Raw genomic sequence first — 20,017 nt, 5'->3', positions numbered from 1 at the left:
TTAATTTGTACATATTTTGTGGGAATACCATGACCATTACTCAATAATGAAACAGTCTGTTGATCTGCATCTATCACGCATGTGTATAACATGCACAGGAATTATTTAAATAGCAAATGTATATGACTGACTACTTAATTGGTCTGTTGGTCATACAAAATTGAACACACTGCAAAGTAAGTTTTTAGCGAAAAGTCAATTTTCCCCACAAGCAAGAGTTATCAAAAATATCCCAGGAGAAAAAAAAACACTTCTTCTTTCTTTTCTTTTTAAAGTAAAGAAAAAACACTTCTTCATTTCCTTGATTTTTGTGAACAAGGGTTCTCTTAATTTCACTTCATAAACCATTTATGGAGTAGACTATAGAGCCACTTCACTGATAAGTGAAATAGAGAGAAGTTATTTTATAGTCAATATTTTATTTTATTGTATTTAACATCTAAATAATGCCAAATAATTTTAAAAAAATTAAATATCATCATCACATGGTAACACATGCCTCACTAAATATGTGGAAAGGTGATATTGATTATAAAATAGCTCTTTTCCAAAACGAAGGTCAATAGCCCATTACAGGATTTGTAGTTGGGCCTAGAAATGCGGGGAGCAGAGAGCTTTGGGTATTGATTGTTTTAAGCTAGAAATTCAAAGGTGGCTGGGGGAAACAGCCTTCCACAATTCGGCCCTATTGTTCATAGTGGATTCCGTAGAAGAAGCGAGTGCTTTGCTTAGAGTTAAAAAAAAAAAAACAAAACAAAACAAAACAAAAAAAAAAAAAAAAAAAAAAAAAAAAAGGCGATCTCTAACCCGAAATTCCAGAAAAATGGAGGAAAAGGGAAGAGATGTGGAGATGGATTCGCTGTTCGAGGGAATGGTACTCTTTGACCCTTCCCAATTGGCTGCAGACCAACAACACAAAGAAGAAGAAAAAGCGGGAGGAGGAGGAGAGGAAGAAGATGAAGAAAAAGAAGAAGAAGAAGAAGCAGAAGAAGAAGAAGAAGATCATCACGGTCCTCCGATTCCAATTGATGCTCCAAGTGCAGCATCGACGTCATCTTCATATTCGTCATCTCAGCCCCTTGATGAGAACCTCTTCTCTGACCTCACCATCGTTACTCCACTTGAAACCCAATCCCGATCCCATCCATCCCCGACTTCCTCTTCTTCTACTGCTATCGATGCTTCAATTCCAACAACAGCGTCGACGACACAAGTAATCCCCCTTCTCTCCCGACAGATTTCCAGAAAGAAAAAGCGAGCTGGCTTGAGAATCGGATATGCTAGGGATGCCCCTCCGCTTCCACTCTACAACGCTGTTGATGATCATATTCATACTAGTAATGGATCCCATGCCCATGATGCTTTGGTCGCTGAGGATGGAAAAACGTCAAAACACGATGATCATATTCAGCAACGACAACAACAGCAACAACAACAACAGCAACAACAACAACAACAACAAGAGCAAGAAGAAGAAGAGGAGCAAGTTGTTGCCGTTGATGACCAAAAGTCTAGCCCTTCCTCAGAGTTAAGTTTCGAGCATGTTAATGCCCAAATCTCGGAGAAGCTCAACCACGCTCGAGAGTTGGTGGCCTCTGTATCTACAGCCAGAAAGGACTCCATTAGGAGGAGAAGAAAAGCCGCTGAGAATGTAAATCTTGCATCTATCAAGCACCGGGAACTGGAGAAGGATTTAGAAGAAGCCTGTGAGGCCGAAGATTTTGAGAGGGCAGAGCGGGTTAGCGAGAGCCTTGCCGCTGCCGAGAGAGAGAAACAAGCTTTTCTCATTGCCTTGAGAGATGCAGAAGCCGACTCTAATGATATTGATTCCGAGATGCACGAGGCTCTGCAGGCCCAGATAGCTGCTGAGGAACAATGCGTCTCACTGCTCGACCATTTCGCGAAGGTGAGTACCCATTGCTTCTTTCTTTTTTAAAGAATTTAAGAAAAGTTTGTGCATCATCTTCTCCTCCATTGTGAAATTGCTTGTGCGTAAGGAATACTATTTTCAGTCGTGTTGGCTGTCTTGGGTTGTGCTAGATGAGTAGCAGACTTGCTTGTTGAAAGGGATTATTTGGTAGTGTGTGGAAGATTTCTTGCCTTTTGTAGTGTTTTTGGAGGGAAATAAATGATAGAAATTTTGAGGACCGCTAGAGGATAGAGGTGTAACGTTAATTATTTTTTCTTCAATACCTCTACCTTTGGACAGTTGCATTTGTCTTTCTTAATCTTAATGTGTTTAGTTTTCATGATTTTTTTTTTCTCCTTCTAGGTACATGTTTATCTGGTATGCTTCATGTGTTGCGCTTTTCGCTTTTTAATAATATTTTAATTCATTAATAAAAATAAAAAATAAAATAAAATAAAAAAAAGGAAAAGAAATTAAGAATGTCATGTTTGTAAAGCATTCTACTGCTCTCCTAAAGTGAATGAATCGCAGGCTACAATTAAAATTATCAAGCAAGTAATCTATTTATATCATAAATGATTTTGGTTAAACCTTGTGTCAGCTCTCACCATTATTTTGTATTTGCTTATCTGTACCAATATCCATCTGTAACAATTGGCCTTTATTTATATGAGATGCTTCATAAATTATCAAATCCTAATTCGTTAAAACCTTAGTTTAGTATCTTCTTTGCAGGATGCTGCAAATAATGCAGATTTAGTCTTGAAGACAGCCCAAGTATCATCGTCCAAAGGGATGGACAACTGGCTTTCATCAACTGAAGCCTTGGAGGTCAGGAAGATGGAGTTAGAAATTGAATCATACATAATAAATGAAGCTCGACAAGTATTGAATGGTTCAATTGAGCATTCAATTGAAGATGACAGAAGGAAGAAAGAACTTCTATGTAGGAAAAAGGATGTATTAACCGATGAACTGGAAAAACTACTTGAACTAGTGAAACAAAAGGAAAAAGAGATTGCTGAAAATGACTCTAACATCCAAGCAGTTGACAAAAGGATTTCTGATGTGGTCTCTGGTTTTCAGGAGATGCAATCAAATGTTGATGCAAAGTATGATAACTTGCAATCATGTCTTTCTCAGATGGACTTGGAAAGTGAAGCTCTATCAGTGAAAAAGAAGGAAATTGATGAGTTTAGTACTCAGGAAGAAGAAAAGGGTGCACGGCTGAGGGAACTTGCCAGGGTTTCTGCAGAGGAAGCAAAAGCATACCAGGAAGCTGTTGGGCTGAGGAAAAGTCTAATGTCCTCCATTTTGAGGTCCAGTGAAAACAAACTGACGCTTGTAAAGACTGAGGAGAAGCTTTCTGAGGATGTCCAAATGCTCCAACAGGAAGTTTCCGCTGCAAGAGCTTCCCTACAGGTTAAATTTGCTGGCTAACTCTCTAATGAGTTTACTTTTAGGTTACTATAAAACCCTAGAAGATGTGGTTTCCTATTGAAATATCAATGGAAGACTTCTCACCATAAGAAACCTACAAGTTAATTAAGGTCTTCATAGATCTATGTGTTTTTTTAGACCAGCTAACATGTAAAACTCTGATCCCATACTCATTATTTTGGAATATGCTTTTTCTTGAATATGCAGAGTATTGAGAAACAACGTCTAATGGTCCTATGTTGTTGATCAGATCCCTAATAAACCCTAGAATTATTACATTTTTGTCATTGGTGTTTGTTTTTATTTGTGTTCATCCTTTCTTGCCTTCTTTGTTCTTTTTCTCCGTCTTGTTTCGGCTGGAGATTGTGCTTGTGCATTTGCAAGAGCATCAGAAGCCATAGATATTCGTTTTCACTTGGTTATTAGCTTGCTGATATATGAACATATGCTAATCCCCTTAACCCTTATTCTTTCGTTCTCTTTCACTCCCCATTTTCCCCTACTCAGCACGTCATTTGTTGAACAGATCTCTTTTGCTCTGTCTTTAGGAACTATCATCAAGAAAGTCAAACATCAAGCAAGATATAACATCCTTCAAGCAGCGGATTCTTTTCATAGACAAAAGAGTCCCAGAACTGGAAGCAGAAAAGAAAGTTGCTGCTGCTGCAAGAAATTTTAAGGAAGCTGCACGAATAGCTGCTGAGGCAAAGTCATCTAGTGTTGAAAAGGAAGGGATACAGATTGAGATGGAAAGAGCTATCTCGGGGCTTGAGAAGCTGGAGGAAGAGATTAAAGACACTGTTAACAGGTTGCAGGAGACAGAGAGCCTGATTTTATCCAAGGAAAAGGAGGTAGCAATGTCTAGATTCCAGAGGTTGCTTCTGATAGCTGGTGCTGCTACAGCAGAAAGAATTGCTGCTCTAGAGTTGGGTGACCTTGAAGAAGCTAACCTTCTACTTGCTGAGGCTGAAGCAGCAGATTCTGAAGCTAAAAAACTTCAACCAATATATAATTTCAAGGTGGAAGAGTTTGGAAATCTACCAAAGCACTTCATCTCCATGGAACTTGTATCTAATCTTGGCAGGAAGCAGTTAGCAGAACTGGCAGCAGATGTTTCTCCTTCACTACCATGACGATTGGAAGGAAGATAGTTGGATGTTTTGTTGATAATCAATTGAAGAGTTACGATAGTGATTGCCATCTTTTTTTTTCTTCTTTTTTTTTAATGTCGGGAAACCTCTCAAAGGCAGGGCCCTTCGGACCCACCTCTGCAGAGTAAACCCTGGTCCCGTGCATCACACCCTCGGAAGTTTTTCTACACGGAACTGGTTAAATTGCTGGCTTTTCACTAGGGGGTGTGGCCCTAAATAATTGTTTGCATCCATGAGGTGTTGAACTTTGAACCTTGAAGGGAATGATATCTCAAGACCAAGGCCTCCACCACTTGGGCCAACCCCTTGGAGTTTTGTCATTTTTTTTTTTTTTTTTTTCTGTCATATATGATTTATCCAACCCTCAGATGCCTTGAAACGTGATATCTTGTGGATCGCTACAATTTTGATGATTACAGGTTTGGGATCTAGATCCTCTATATCCTCTATGTATTGTCATCTTTTGCTTCTTCTGTTTTTTTTTTTATTTTTCCTGGGCTATTGTCCTCTTTATTTTTGAATGATCTTGAGTTCTTACAATGTGATTTGTTCTTCATACAAAGTCATTTCTAACATGAAACATCTAAATTTATTTGGTGAATGCCATTGGCTAACCAGACAAGTTTGTGAATCTTAATTTATTCAAGTCAACTTGTATTTCCTTCTTTCTTTAATCTTTTCTAACAGTTCTTTTGCACACGTCTCACCTAATCCCTGGTTGAATTACTAGCTTTAAGGTGCATAAACGTGTTATCAAATTTTATAGCAATACCAGAATTTTAGTATTCTTTTGATTCAGCCAGAATTTTAATTTTGCAAGTGATGGTTCCTCAGGTCGGCTTCATCAGATCTGCATGAAATAGGAATCTCCACCCAGTAGTCTTGGTTAAGATATTAACTTATAATTAACCACTTCGTCAGATCTGCATGAACTAGGAATCTCCACCTTGTAGTCTTGGTTAAGATATTAACAAATAATTAACCACTCCTACAAGGTTTATTCCAATGTATTACCTATCCAGGAAAAAAAAAAAAGGTTTATTCCAATGTATTGTAAGCTTTAGAACACAAGCACTGTCTTCTCTTTTTGAGATTCTTTCAAGCTGGCTAGATGGTGGTTTGTTTTTGTGTGCATGTCACCGCATTTATACGTAACTAGCTTGTTATTTTTTTTATAAAAAAATCTTTTAAGAGCAATGCTATACTTTCACACTTTTATTCCTACTTTGCTAATGTGACACTCTTTGTAACCCTTGAATCTTTTTTTATTTTTTTGAAATAAGGGTTGATCCAAAAGCTGATTGGTAGTTTCACATTAGCAAGGTGAAATAAAAGTATAGTATTTCTCTTATTGTAATTTTTTGTTTCCTCGTATTATAATGTTATTAGGTGGGAGGAGAGCTGGACGATGTTGATGGTATTGAATCTTTTGAGACCAAGAGCTACTAGGGTCTATAGTGGTCAACAGTGACGATGGTGTTAAATTGTTAATAGCAACTACAACTATAATGGTCAGGGTTGGACGTGAACAAAGAGGAAAATGGGTGTGGTAAGTGATGAGAGAGTACATAATTCAGTGTTCTTGAAGATAATAACTTCAGTGTGGTCCTGCAAAACAGAAGGCTTTTTTGCTCACCATTCAAACCTTGCCACGTCAACTTGGAACAAAATAAACCTATACTAACAAAACACAGGATTATATGAGAAAACAAAACTTCAAAATTAATTAAAAAAAAAAAAATTAGAAGGGGTGGCTGCCAACCTACAACTACCACAAGTGGGGTGGGGGTGGGTGGCCACGTGCCACCCCTGAGCCCGAGGTGGCTCGCACAGCCATCCCAAATCTGGTCAGGGGTGGTCACGCGGCTGATATTGTTTTCAAGCGAAGAAAGTCCACCACAATTACAGGAAAAACCGGTTCTTGGATGCTGATAATGATGAAAAAGACATTAGCCCGAGAAAAAGATGTGGGTTTTGGTTGTTTCTCTACTTCTCTTCTTCTTCTTCCACTTCTTCATCTTCTTCAAAGCCCAGTGCTCCCAAGGCTATGGACAAGAGCTTCAGAGAAAACACCCATATCAGAACTTTGACAGTAAATGGTACAGTGGGGAAGCAGAAGGAAAAGTGTCTGGGGTCCTCTTTGGGAAAGAAAACTTAAATTTAGGAAGAAGATGAAGATAGTCGCAATAGCCAAGGTGTCACCGCTTCAACCTCGTCTTTCAAGCGGAAGGTTTCAAGATCCAAATCTGTTGGGTGTGGAAGCAAGCCACCCCCAGCCCAGGGGTGGCTCGTGCGAGCCACCCTTCTAATTTGTTTTTTTGAAAAATTAATTTTTTAAGTTATTTTTTTCCTCAAACCTGGTATAACTCAGTGTAGTTGTGTTTATTTCCTAAACTTAAGTCTAGTAAGATTGGCATAGGTGTCACTTTTTGATTGGTAGCACAAAACCCCCCCTTCATGCCACGACCAAACAGAAAATGCTCTCGTTCTTGAATCTCAAAACAATAACAAAAGTTGTTGCATGAGCAAGCGAAAGCAGTCTTAGGCCGAGCAATGTAGGCCTACAACCGAAATGCACGCTAAAGAAAAGCCACTTCAAATAAGTTGAATTTGGGCCACATGAAGAACTTGCTATTATGAAGACCCAAATGGTTATATTTTTTTTGATAAGTAATAATCAAGTTTTATTAAAAACATAAGGCGCCCTTACGTACACTGGAAGTATACTGACTGAAACACCTCACTAGAAAAAAGGAGCCGAACACCCAATTTAACCCAGACAAGAACCCCAACAAACCCACCCAAAGCCCTTGGTTATATTTACAAGGGCAAAATTGTCTTTTCATATTTTTTGGACAATTTACCTTTCAAATAAAATTAACTGGATTCCTTCCAGTTCATTTGAATTGAAGAGGATCCAAATTCCCTGGTGGGAGCTGGTGTTGAGGAGGGAATAAAAATACAGTTTCTTTATTGTCAGCTTTGTGATAAAAGGGATTGAGTTTCGATACAATAGTTTTTATTTATATAAACTGTTGACTTAATTTGACAATTTAGATCGCGATAACACAAAAAAAAAAAAAAAAAAAAAATGAGGCTGAAGCATCACCCTTGACCACAATGGTGGTTCCCTCTCCCTTTCCTAAAAAGCTGCTATGCCAACCAAATCCGTTATTGGGGTGGCTGAATTAATCCCTATGGCTAAATGGGTTGGTTATCCACCCTAACCGCCACCCCTTTTTTTTTTGATCGAAGAGTTATCGCAGTCAAGCAAGTAAAATGCAACTCAAATTTTTGCAATAGCAAAAATGGTTTTACCCCTTACCCTTATTACAGTTGGTTGGGGTAGAGTCTAAAAAAAAAAATAAAAAAAAAAACTTCAAAATCCAGAGAAGAACCAAATTGAGAAACCCGTAGCTACATACAACTTACAAGAGAAGCTTTTTTACAGACCAAGTAGTTGTTGAGTGGTTGAAATGCCACCACGGGGTGAGTTGACCCAAAAAAAAAATAATAAGTAAAGGAAAGTGGGTCTTGAGACGAGGGAGATCCTAGTCTAAGAGAAAAAAGAAAGTTCAAGAGAGGGAAAAGAAACAGTGGAGAAGTGAGAAAAAGAGAGAAATCACAAGGAAGGAGCACGAAAGAAAGAAGCTGAGCGAGATAGAGAAAGTGTTGTAAGCACATAGAGAAGAAGAGGAAGAAAGAAGAAGGAGAAGAAGGAAGAAAAAGAGGAGGGTCAAGGCATAAGAAAACTGAAAAAACTACGAGGTGTAATTTTTTTCTAAGATTTTTGCAGGGGTAGGCGCCCCTGCTCGCCTCTACCTATATCCACCACCGACTAAGAGGGACTAACTACACATGCCATTTGAAAAGAGAACACGCACTGACTAAAATGGACTAACTACACATGCCATTTGAAAAGAGAACACATGCTCACCACAGGCCGAACCTAAGAACACCGCTTTCAAACGAGTGCATCTACACTTTGTTGCCCTTTTAATTGGGCTTGGTAAGTTGGTCATTTCAGAGCGTTAATGCTCTTCTCAATAAATTTGCTCTCCATTTAAGCTAAAAAAAATTATCTTTGACTATTTTAGCTACTTATTTTTTTCAAAAAACTTACATTCCACTTTTTATTTTAATTATTCACTTTCATTACTACGTTTAAATACTTTCTCAAAAAAAAAAAAATTTATTCTTTATTACAACTAGAGAATATTAGAGATTAAAAATGCTTTGTTTTTACATTAGTGAGTAAAAAGTGCTCACCAAATTTGGTGAGCATTATAACAACTCATCAATTGTTTTTCTAAATTGCTGAACTAAATGCAACTCCTTTTGCTCCCATTTTAACAACTCGACTAACCAAACTTTGGCTAGCCATATGAAAATGCTACCAAATCTAAAGCTGATGTGCCAAGTGATCAAAGAAAAGAACTAGTTATAATTGATTGAGCTCGGTCAGACATTGGGATCTGATCCAATCAAATTCGATTACCATTTCAATCTATATCTACTATGGCTGGACCGAATTCAGAGTAAGATAGATTCATATAAAAAATCAGTAAATAAACATATTACTTTCTAGAGAATGGTGGTAATGGTCATGAACCTATTTGTGGTGAAATCTATGCCAGAAAACAAAACAAAATAAAACGGTATTTCAATTGAACCCAAATGAAATTTTTTCAGTTTTTCTTATACCCTTTCGTACAATAAGATAGCTACATTTAGTGGCAAAAGCAACATAAAGGGCAAACAATTAGCCCCAGCACTTGGTATGTCCCAGAAGTTTGCCTCTGCAGTTACAAGCAGCAGGACACAAGCCACTTTTATTGCGAATCAAATAGAGAGAGAGAGAGAGAGAGAGACCCGTGACAATAAATATTACACAGCAGCGGCAGTGTGAATTACCTACCTCCTCTTCCCCGTATGTATCATGCAGAAAAAGAATGAAAGAGAGCTCTGTTGCAGCTGCTCCCAACAGTCTCTCACCTCCGACAAAAGCTTACAAACAGCAGCCAGCTAGCTCATGTTTGAGACCCTTTGGAATTTCCCTCCACCAAAGCGACGAAACGAGGAGTCGAAAAGAGGTATCCACGCCCATCACACGCAATTAATCTACAGTTGGCAGACCCCATCACACCAAACATATTTCTTGGTTGTATCATCAATCAAAAGATAAATATTCTATAATCTATCACCCGCATCTACTAGCCCAAGGAGTGAATGCGCTGCTAGTTACAGTCCAACCCACATTCTTCTAGAACCGGACCATTTGACTTGGCCAAGAATGGATCAATTCGAACCCACAAAAGGGAGAAGATGGAAGCAAGCAAAATTGACCAAACAATAATAATTGTGGGAGTCCTGTTCTGCCTGCCCAGCAGACCCTTTAGGAAAGGATAGAGGTGAACAATCACCCAGAAGGCGAAGAAGAGTTTACCAAACAGAGGCCCCCAGGACTCGTACCCATTATTTATTGCGTTGGACACTCCGGCGACCACACCAATGAGGTTTATTATTAGCAGTGTTGTTGGTGGGATGAGCAAAGTGGTCCACTTAAATGCGTATAGCTCTGAGAATTCTGCGTCATCCCCTGCTTTTGATGTCACAGTGAAGTTCGTATCGACACCAGCTAAAACCTTTAACAACCCCTGGAATACAGCAAATAAATGTGCTGAAACCCCTCCAATCACCCAAAACTGCTCATTTCTCCACCACTCATCGATTCCGACTCCACTCCATCTCATTTCCAGTATACTTGTCGCAAAGATACAAATGAAAAGAGACAGAAACCACAAGCTAGCAACATTGCTGAGCTGCAATATGAACAAAACTCTATTAAATCTACTACACGTATTTCTCAAGTAACATTATAATAAAAGCAAAATGTCCTGTCAACAATCAAACATATAAAACTCATACCTCAGGAGTGATGAATTTTCCAGTGAGCAAGCACACAGCAGGTAGAGTACAATAGGCAAGCAGAGGAATTGAAGTCCATGGATATATAGTAGCATTTATATAAGACAAGCGCTCTAACCACTTCAGGCCTCCTCCATATCCATACCAGAGAGGGCAGTGCCTGCTCAAAAATATTTCAACAGAACCAAGGGCCCACCTAAGGACTTGATGCAGACGATCAGAGAGATTAATGGGAGCAGATCCTTTAAATGCAGGCCTGTCAGGGATACAATATATTGATCGCCATCCATGGCAATGCATTTTAAAACCTGTCAGTATATCTTCAGTAACCGACCCATAGATCCAGCCAACCTGGGTTGCAACAAAATTTCGGTTGAGACAAATTCAAAGGCCAAAAGGATAATGTCAAGTGAAGATGTGAGGACATGACTCCAAACTTCGCAGTTACCTCTTTTCCCCATTCAGTTTTATCTTCGTAGCCACAGCTAATGACATGGATGGCTTCTTTAAGCAGGGATGCTGGGCTAGCACTTTTCAGTGTCCCTCCGTCCTCTAGCAGAGTAGACGCAACAAACACAGAAGATTGTCCAAACTTCTTTTCTAACTTCTGCTCAGACATCAGAGTATAATTTTCACCTTCGAATCCTGCATACAAGCTCTTCCAAGTTATATAACAAGATAATTAAGCCGGATGGACGTGGTAATTAATCTTTGAAGAACTTAGCTTAATTCACCTATTACTTAAAGAAAATGATACAGAACGTTTCAGTAAGCCTTCTGTAATCTTACCCTAACACATAAAGTAGGAGCTCTCACATGTCACTTTTCCAATACATCTATCCAACACCTTAGTTTCCCAAAAAAAAAAAAAATGAAAATCCAAAAAGTTTTCTTTGCTTTGCACCTTGGAATCAGGTGAAGCATTTTTATAGAGCTTAAGCTAACCACTTGGTACTGTTCTTTATTGGGGTTCAAACTACACTATGCAGTAGGCACTGGGTGACAAAGTGAGACCTCATTTTAATAAGCTAAATTACCTTCAATCCCCTCTTCAATACCCTCCAAAGAGCACACAGGCGCAGATGCTCCCACGTCTCCTTTCCTAGAATTTCTCTTCTTTATCTCAGATTTAGGTTTGTTAGTCTTCTTCTTCCTCTTTCCAGAACAACAGCAGCCACAATAGCACCACTTCGGCAAACAGTTACACGTCCTGGTTGGTGGTTTCTTTGCTTTAGGAGCAGCATAACCGTAGAATGCCTGCCTTCTGAAGACACATCCAGTCCCAACATATATAGGTCCTTGGATGCCATCCAAACCTTTCATGTTAATCTGGAATGGAAAGCTTGCGTTTTAATTTTTGCATAAGTAGATGAACAAAGAATATGATGCATGTTTACATGTTAAACTGCATAAGAAATGCATTTGTATGAATGTTTATAAACATGCTTACATCAAAGAACACGGTGTTGCGGTTGGCGTATCGGTCATGCTTGTCAATACCATCAAACCTCTGCGGGAACTGGACATAGCACACCCTCTTTCCAAGCAGTGGATCCATCATGAAACACATTGCCTCTCTAAGAGCCTTACTATTATTGATGTAGTGATCACAATCCAAGTTCAACAGATAAGCAGCATTTGTCAGCACAGCGGAGACTCTAACCTGTTTCACAAAAATAAATATAGATCATGTTCAAGACACATAAGGTTTTGCCCAGAAAGTACATGGAGTAGAAAAAAAAAAGGCTTCTTTCAAATTACTTACCAAAGCATTCATAGCTCCAGCCTTTTTGTGGTGATTAAACCCAGGTCGCTTCTCTCTAGAAACATACACCAGGCGTGGTAATTCATTTCCATCCGTGTCATGCCCTCCACTTTGGCCAAGAAAAACCTATCAAGGATTGCACAAATGTCAGTCACAATGGGCCAATAATGAGAAATGCACAAAACGAAAAACTAAAATTAATGTACCTGAATCATCCCAGGATGATCCCTGACATTATTCCCAGGCCATGGAGTCCCGTCCTGCATTGTCCACCCTTCTTCTGGGACCTTTTGGGCCTTGGCAACCAAAGCATTGATTCGAACTTTAAACTCTTCATACTCTCTCTGCAATATGAATTGAGTAAAAAAATTTAAACATATGTTCGTCAAGGAGTAATAGGATAACTCAACGCATTGCAACTTATTACCTTCATTGCTCTCCGCTCCTTCACAAATGATGGCAGCACCTTATCTTTGAGGTAATCCATCTTTTGCGCAAAATAAAATTCAGGGGCCCGTGGCTCAATGTTGAACTTCTTACAGAAAGGGACCCACTTCTTTGCAAACTCAGATGTTTCAGACAGTGCCTCAAATGTCAGCATAGCAGCACCATCATCAGAAACATAACATGAAACCTTGTCAACAGGGTAGTCCACTGCAAGGATGGAAAGAACAGTGTTTGCAGTCACCAGAGGAGGTTCTTTCAATGGATCAACAGTACTCACAAATATGTCAACTGGACAAAGTTGAGAAGGTTGGCCTTCCTTCTCATACCTGACAAACAGGAAAAGACGCAAGGTGTGTAAACGTGCAAAATCTCTACCATAATCATGGTTGCATGAGTCAAAAGTGGTCAGATCCTTACCTCAGGGACAACCTGTCGAGATAAGTTTCCCTGTCAATAGGGAGCCACTTCGGGAATTGATCAAGAATCCATGAAATTGCAAACCAGATCTCACATATTACAGATATAAGCCACAGTGCATATGCATCATGTACAGGATGCATGACTCGATAATGGAAGAAGAATCCGAGAACCACAAGTCGAATTATGATGATCATCCGGTAAGGGTTGATTCGGCTTGATGGAATAGGCAACTTTCTAGAAAGTGGTTGTCTTGCCTCATCCATGCTGATCCACAAGAAAAAAATAATTGATTTCCCACAATTAGCATTACTCAGGTCTTCGCTATTTAAAACTATCAATTTGATTCAATTATTTGAAATATAGTGCAAGTCTAAAGGGGATTAACGGTAATGCAGTCATTTTAACCATCAGAAGTCAACTTTGAAAACATGTGTCTTAAAAGTTAGTGCAAGGCTCAGAGCCTATTAGAGTTTTAGCAGAAAGCTTGGTCCAAGCGATCATATCAGAAAAATACGGGAGAATAATTCCATTAACTGGATCAGAAAAAAGAAAAGTTTTGGGGGGCACATACAATGGTAGATCTGGGCCATCCCCATCATAGTCCCAATCTTTGCCAGAATTCTCCTTCTTCATCATCTGCAGCTTGTCTTGTTTCTGCTTCCAGCTCTCCATTCTTTCCTTCCAAGCGACACTGCCGTAGCCATAAGCAGCCAAGTCTTTGGAAGGATCCATGGATCTGGGTTGCACTGCCAATTGGGAAGACGACTAATGGTGAATATTCAAGTTTTGAGTCGATGGAAACACGCAACAAGCCAAGAACTAGCAGCTGATGGGAGCATTTGAACAAAAGCGAAAGGCATGGGAGAGCAAAGCTAAATGGGAATTACCAGGAAGGGTGGGATCTGAGAGAGGAAGGGGGTGGATCCTTTTGCCTCCACCAGCACCCCCCATGAATGAAGGGACCAAAGCATGTTGTTCAGGAGGAATATCATCAACCTGCACCAACACAACTCTAGAAGCATTAAAAGCAAAGAACGCAGAGCATACAAGGAAATCAATTAACTGATGAGTGATCAATTGAAGAAAGGCAAAAGGGTGAGAAGCAATTAAGAGTTAATATGGGAATAGCGGGTGGGGCTTACCATTTGACCGTTAGTAAGGAGAGGAACTTGGGGTGTAGAATGAAGGACATGAGGGAGATCGGAGTCGGAGGCACGGCCATAGTGAAGTATTGCGTCGGCGGCAAGAGCATGGTGCATACCCTGTTTAGTCCTCGCATCGAAATTGAATTCGTTCTCCAGGTCATCGATGTCATCTTCCTCTTCGTCCCCCTGCACTCTAGCACACCCTGCAATGTATGCCGTCCATAAGTATGAATTACATAATTTTACACACACCAAAAAAAAAAAAAAAAAAGTCTCCGAGAGCGGACCCTTGAGACGCTTGAATCTGGTTTTGCACTGAGGACAGACTTGGTTTCCTTCTCTGCGCTCATACTCGTAGCAAGTTCTGCAGATGGGAAAGGCACACTCGTTGCAGGCCACGAACAGCTCTCCGTCCACGGTTAGTCCCACGTCGTCTCCGCATATCTGGCATATTTGTCCACTTAACTGCTGCAATGGCCTTGGCTGCACCACCACAAAATCTATCTAAGTATCTACCCATCTTTCTCTTGCAAAAAGTGTGTTACTATGTGTGTCGGTGGTTACATTTCATAGCTCATTAAACAGCATATACAGCCAAAGGAAATGGCATTTGTAGACAATAGTGAGAATCCAAAAGAAAACGAAAAAGAAAGAAAGAGGGGCTTACGGCAGATTCACCGTCGCGGCGGATGACCACGAGTTCATTCCGGTTGTGAGAGCCTGCCACTAACCCCGCACTAGCTTCCATTGTTACTCTCACAAATCTCGAACCGCTTATTTATTTCCAGGACCTAGATCTGTCGACTCCAGGATCTGCTCTTCCAACTTTATAGTTGAGACTTGAGCGGAACGAAATCCATCAGGAAGGGAGTAATAGATGGCATTTCCGCCACTAAAAAGAAAAGTGCAAAAAATAGGCAGAGACAGTAGTAGTGAAGCTCTACTCCCTCATCTGCAACCTTCTAATTGATGGGCTACAGTAGAAGCTTTCTTTTCCTTTCTGGCTTTCTCTCTGATTTCCTCGCTACAAAAGAGCCACCTTCTTTTTCTTTTTTTGTGGCCCTCTCTCTCTCTCTCTCTCTCTTATCATTCCTTGCTTCTCATCTCAATATCAACAACAGCACCTAAAAACAGCGCCTAAAATATCAATCAGGATATTTCTTCTCCTTCCTCAGCTCCTCCAATAATTCAATCTTCCTTGCTTATTTTATTCGGTTGAATTTCGGTACTCTTTCCTAAAACCAATCGACTTCAATTATTATCACACCAGCAAGTTTTACTTAAACAATATGATAAATAATCAATAAATGACACTCCCAGTCCCAGCTCATTAATTATTACGCAGCTGATTTTCTCTCTCTGTCTGCAACTTTCTTTATACCACTCGTTTCTGTTTTCATCTTTTAAATTTTTCTTATCAAAAACATCTCCGCCGACACAGCTAATACGTCAATTAACCAATCCTAAGACATTACCATTGCGTTTAACGGTTAAAACTAACAAGTTAGAAGTCTGTTACGTATTTACTGCCAAGCAAAAAGTTTTTTTAAAAAAACAGTATAATTACAGGCTGGTCAGTACAATCTTTGGGAATATCTTCTTTATCAGTCAAAATAGGATCTTCCGATTTAAACTAGGGCTTAATAAGATTTATCAACAAAAAGAAAAGAAAAATACTGAATGAATTAGATTTCTTAGCGAAAAAGCAGGACTGAATCAGATTTAAATGGACAAAGACGAAGACGATCCACATAATCAACTTTCACTATAAAAAAATAAAAATGAAGCAAGAGTCATAAAGTATGACCCCGTTTAAAATAATAAATATACCAAATTTAATTAATTCAAACTGAACGAGGAGCCATTAACACATTAGTAAGTAATTGCAGTATATAATTAATAAGACAAAAACAACGCTACACATGTGGATTTAGGCGGTCACGTCGCCAAACGGTCTGCTAGCTGTATTTCTCCGTCCCCACCCCACCACATGCCTCTCTGTCTCTCTCTCTCTCTCTCTACATCTGTTCTCTACTGTAGGTTTGGGTTTGGGCACTTGGGGACTGTTTTTGACTTTACTTTTTATTTTATTTACTATTTCCTCCCTTCTGTTCCGGTGAGAACGGCGATCTCCGATCTTAAAACCCGGTCATCTTTTAGTCAATTATTGCTTTTCATCGTAAACGTTTCTCATAAAATCTTATGTCAATTTTTTCTTTTGGCTAAATTACATTTTACTCCCAAATTTTCACTTCATTTGCATTTATACTTTGACTAATTGTAATTGACCCCTATAAATTATCATTTTGTTTTTAGTTGTATATGGATTAGATTTGGCTATTAATTTTAAGCTCCTGAGCAGCATGTGAGTTCAGGGACTGACCTATAAAGCTAATTTTAGAGGTTAGTTAGGCCTGGCAAAAAGGGTTGGTGGTCGGGTTCAAGTTGGTCTGCTTGACCCGTCACCCGTTTAGCCTCATTTCGAACACAACCCATTTAGAAAAAGTGGTCGAACCATAAAAATTGGGCATGGCACAGTAAATTATTGAATCAGTAACACGACCTATTTGACACGTTTAACTTACACGTCGTATCGGGTTAATATGATCTGTTTGAAGGAATAATATAAGCATAATAACCACCAACAATAGAATCAATATTTCTCATTTGGGGCCAAAAGTTAAATTTGATAAGGACAAATCTAATTTTAAACTTAAAATATATATATATATATATATATATATATATATATATATATATATATATATATATATATATATATAACTAAAAAAAAATTGGAAAAAAAAAAAAGAAGATGAAAATATTGATCAATATATATATATATATATATATATATGTCCGCACAAGAGCAGAGAAGGATTCGAACTAGTGACTTCTATTTTGTAAGGCGTGATTTCCGGTCGATTGAGTTACCTTTTCGAGACATCTATCCCATATTCTATAACCAAATAAGAGTAACAAAAAGTTTTTTTAAAAAGGGAAAATTATAGTTTACCCTCCCAAAGTTGACAGCGTTTTCAATTCGAACAACAAAGTTTTAATTTTTGCAATCCACCCCCAAAAGTTTCAAATTTTTGCAATTTGACAAATTGTATCCAAAACTTTCCATATTGCCCCTAATTTTTATTTTTTATAAAAAAAAAAAATTAAAAATTAAAATTAAAATTAAAATTTAAGGAATTAATACATATACTTCCTTTACTGATCTGGCCAGATTTCTTGGTACTCAAATTTGTTTTTTTTTTTTCATAAAAAAAAATATAAATAAAAATAAAAATCAGGGGCAGTATGAAAATTTTGGAATAATATTGGTCGAATTGAAAAAAAAAATTGAAACTTTGTGGGGGTGGATAGCAAAAATTGAAACTTTGATGTTCGAATTGAAAAACTTTATCAACTTTAGGGGAGTAAACTATAATTTTCCCTTAAAAAAAATAAAAAATAAAAAAACAAAAAAGAGGGTTTGAAAATTTAGATTGAAGGAGGACAAATTTGTCAAAGATCGCAAAATAAATATGAGCTAAGTTTTATTTAAAAATGAAAAATAGAAAATAGAAAATAGAAAATAGAAAAGAAGTCAATTCTTTTTTCTATTTTTCTATTACCAAGAGGTGAAATGGCGAGCAGGGCAAAGGCAGCCACGATGAGCAACTTCGTGGCAGTGATAGAGAGTGAAGGTTGTAGTGTGCAGCGATGAAGAGTGAAGGCTAACGGGATCCGGTTGGATCATATCTGGTCCAAACTTGGTTGCATCTATACCTTGGTTGGGTTCCGACACAGTCTCGGCGGGTCTTTGTGAGGTTCCAGTCAGGTCCCGATAGGTCTTGGTGGGTCCCGAGTGGGTCAAGGTCTCGGTTAAGTCTCGGCGTGGTACTAATTAGGTCTCGATCAATTCCCAATAAAGTCTCGACTAGGTCCCGAGTGGGTCAAGGTCTCGGTTAAGTCTCGGCGTGGTACTAATTAGGTCTCGATCAATTCCCAATAAAGTCTCGACTAGGTCCCGACGACACTCTAGCTAGGTATGTTGATTTTAGAATGAGATAATTAAACTTGAAAAATAGTTTATGGTTTTAAAAAATGTAAACCATTTTATGAAAATGAAAGAGATTTGTTCGGCTAAACCAAAAATATTTTCTCTTGACTATAATATTACGTCGCACCAAACACAAAAAAATACAAAAAATAATTTATGTAAATCATTTTACGTCGAAACAAACGAAGCCTAAGTATTTATAAAAAGCAAAAATTTAGAAAATATTTTAAAATCATAAAGAAGCAAAACAAGAAAATCAAAAAAATAAGAGTGGGTTGAATAGAAAAAAAAACACACACACAAAATACTCAGGGTGGTTGTGGGACTACCCTTGTTGGCCGTGTTGGGAGTGGATGCATGGGAACCTCCTCTCTTTTATTTGGTTGGCGTGAAGCTCTTTCTTTATTTTTTTAATTTTTATAAATGATAAATCAACTTTCATACATGAAAAAGTGAGCATATGCTTTCTGAAAAAAAATTATATGAAAGTTTTTGTTTTAAAAAAAAGTATTTGACGTTTTGTATTTTGTTGAGTTTTTTTGTTTTTTTTTTTTTAATTTTTTTAAAAAGTATTTGACGTTTTATAATTTGTTGTTTGAAAAATATTTGCTTTTATAACATCTTTTTATTTTAATATTTTTTTAAAATGGTATTTTTGTGTTTTTTTTAAGAAAAAACTTCTGAAAGGCATTAAAAGAAAGGAAAAAAAAAAAAAAAAGAAGTCGCAAGGGCATTGATGCACGGCAGTAGAATTTACTTCTTTTTGTTTTTTCAGGGCGACAGTGGAATTTACTCAACCTCGCTTTATTTGCTGTTTGGACCCCACAATCTGTCAATACTCATACTCAGTCCTGCAGCGTGTAAGATACAGTCGATGCCATTGACAAAGGTGGTTATCGTTTGCATTCCAGCTAGTTGTAAGTAGTCGGCAGAAAGAGGACAAAGGGACGGGTTGGTGGAATGTCCCTTGGAGTAGGCCCTTGGCTGGAAATTACTATTATATTTTTCTCCTTTTCTGTGCATGCGTAGCATCTTTTATTTTACTACTTCATTTGTCATTTTCTGAATATTTTTACGGAATATTACAATTTTTCAGTCGTTTTGACAACCCGGAAAATCAAAGGGCTGGCAATTTTGACACGACCCGCGAACCCGACACGAACACGACACAAAGTTAACAGGTATTGGGTTTGGGCTTATCGGGTTCGGGTCTTAATCGGGTCTACCTGATTAAGACACGATTAAATTCGTGTTTGGCGGGTCGACCCGTCGGGTCCGCGGGTCGACTCGCCAGACACGTTTAATAAATGGGTCTGGCGGGTCAGTCGGGTCTGGCGGGTCAATCGGGTCTGGCGGGTCTCGGGTCACCCGCCAGACCCATTTAATTTTTTATTATTTTTTTTATAAAAAAACCTATGTCTAAATTCTAACTAAGTTAACCCTAACACTTACTGACTCACTCACGGCTTCATTTCACTCTTCACTTCACGACTTCACAGTTTTCACTTCACTGACATATTCCTTGTTTTTCCGTTACTTTTTATATGTGGGTCTATATATTAAAACAATATCTTTTAAATCATTATTTATATATTAAAACATTCTCTTTTAAAATTTTTTATTCTTCTTGGATGGTTAGGATAAATTTGACTAGTTCTTTGGCCTAAGAGATCCCTTTATTAAATTATTTTTTCCAATTTTGATTAAGGTTTTTTTTTTTTTTTTTTGGTTTTAACGGCTATGTCGGGTTGGGTCGGA

The 20,017-nt window shown here is 38.3% G+C and overlaps 2 protein-coding genes across 2 annotated transcripts; one reads left to right on the top strand and one right to left on the bottom strand.

The window, feature by feature from the left end:
- The first annotated feature begins 778 nt into the window (after positions 1-778).
- LOC132189949 (uncharacterized) lies at positions 779-4,942 on the top strand. Its single transcript, XM_059604806.1, has 3 exons — positions 779-1,906; positions 2,645-3,331; positions 3,898-4,942. Exons 1-3 carry the CDS (start codon positions 824-826, stop codon positions 4,480-4,482), a joined length of 2,355 nt encoding a protein of 784 aa, XP_059460789.1. The 5' UTR covers positions 779-823; the 3' UTR covers positions 4,483-4,942.
- A 4,225-nt stretch (positions 4,943-9,167) lies between these two features.
- Positions 9,168-15,558, bottom strand: LOC132190416 (probable cellulose synthase A catalytic subunit 5 [UDP-forming]). The gene is made up of 14 exons (XM_059605406.1): positions 14,873-15,558; positions 14,493-14,688; positions 14,203-14,408; positions 13,948-14,056; positions 13,632-13,806; positions 13,058-13,324; positions 12,621-12,966; positions 12,400-12,537; positions 12,194-12,319; positions 11,879-12,091; positions 11,466-11,757; positions 10,877-11,073; positions 10,429-10,779; positions 9,168-10,322 (listed from the first exon to the last, which is right to left on the bottom strand). The coding sequence occupies exons 1-14, from the start codon at positions 14,951-14,953 to the stop codon at positions 9,738-9,740; spliced, it is 3,282 nt and encodes a 1,093-aa protein (XP_059461389.1). The 5' UTR covers positions 14,954-15,558; the 3' UTR covers positions 9,168-9,737.
- Between the last annotated feature and the right edge of the window lie 4,459 nt (positions 15,559-20,017).

Source organism: Corylus avellana, chromosome ca8 (genome assembly GCF_901000735.1).
Source record: "Corylus avellana chromosome ca8, CavTom2PMs-1.0".
In the NCBI taxonomy this organism is placed as follows: Eukaryota; Viridiplantae; Streptophyta; class Magnoliopsida; order Fagales; family Betulaceae; genus Corylus; species Corylus avellana.
This window is presented reverse-complemented; position numbering and strand designations above follow the sequence as displayed.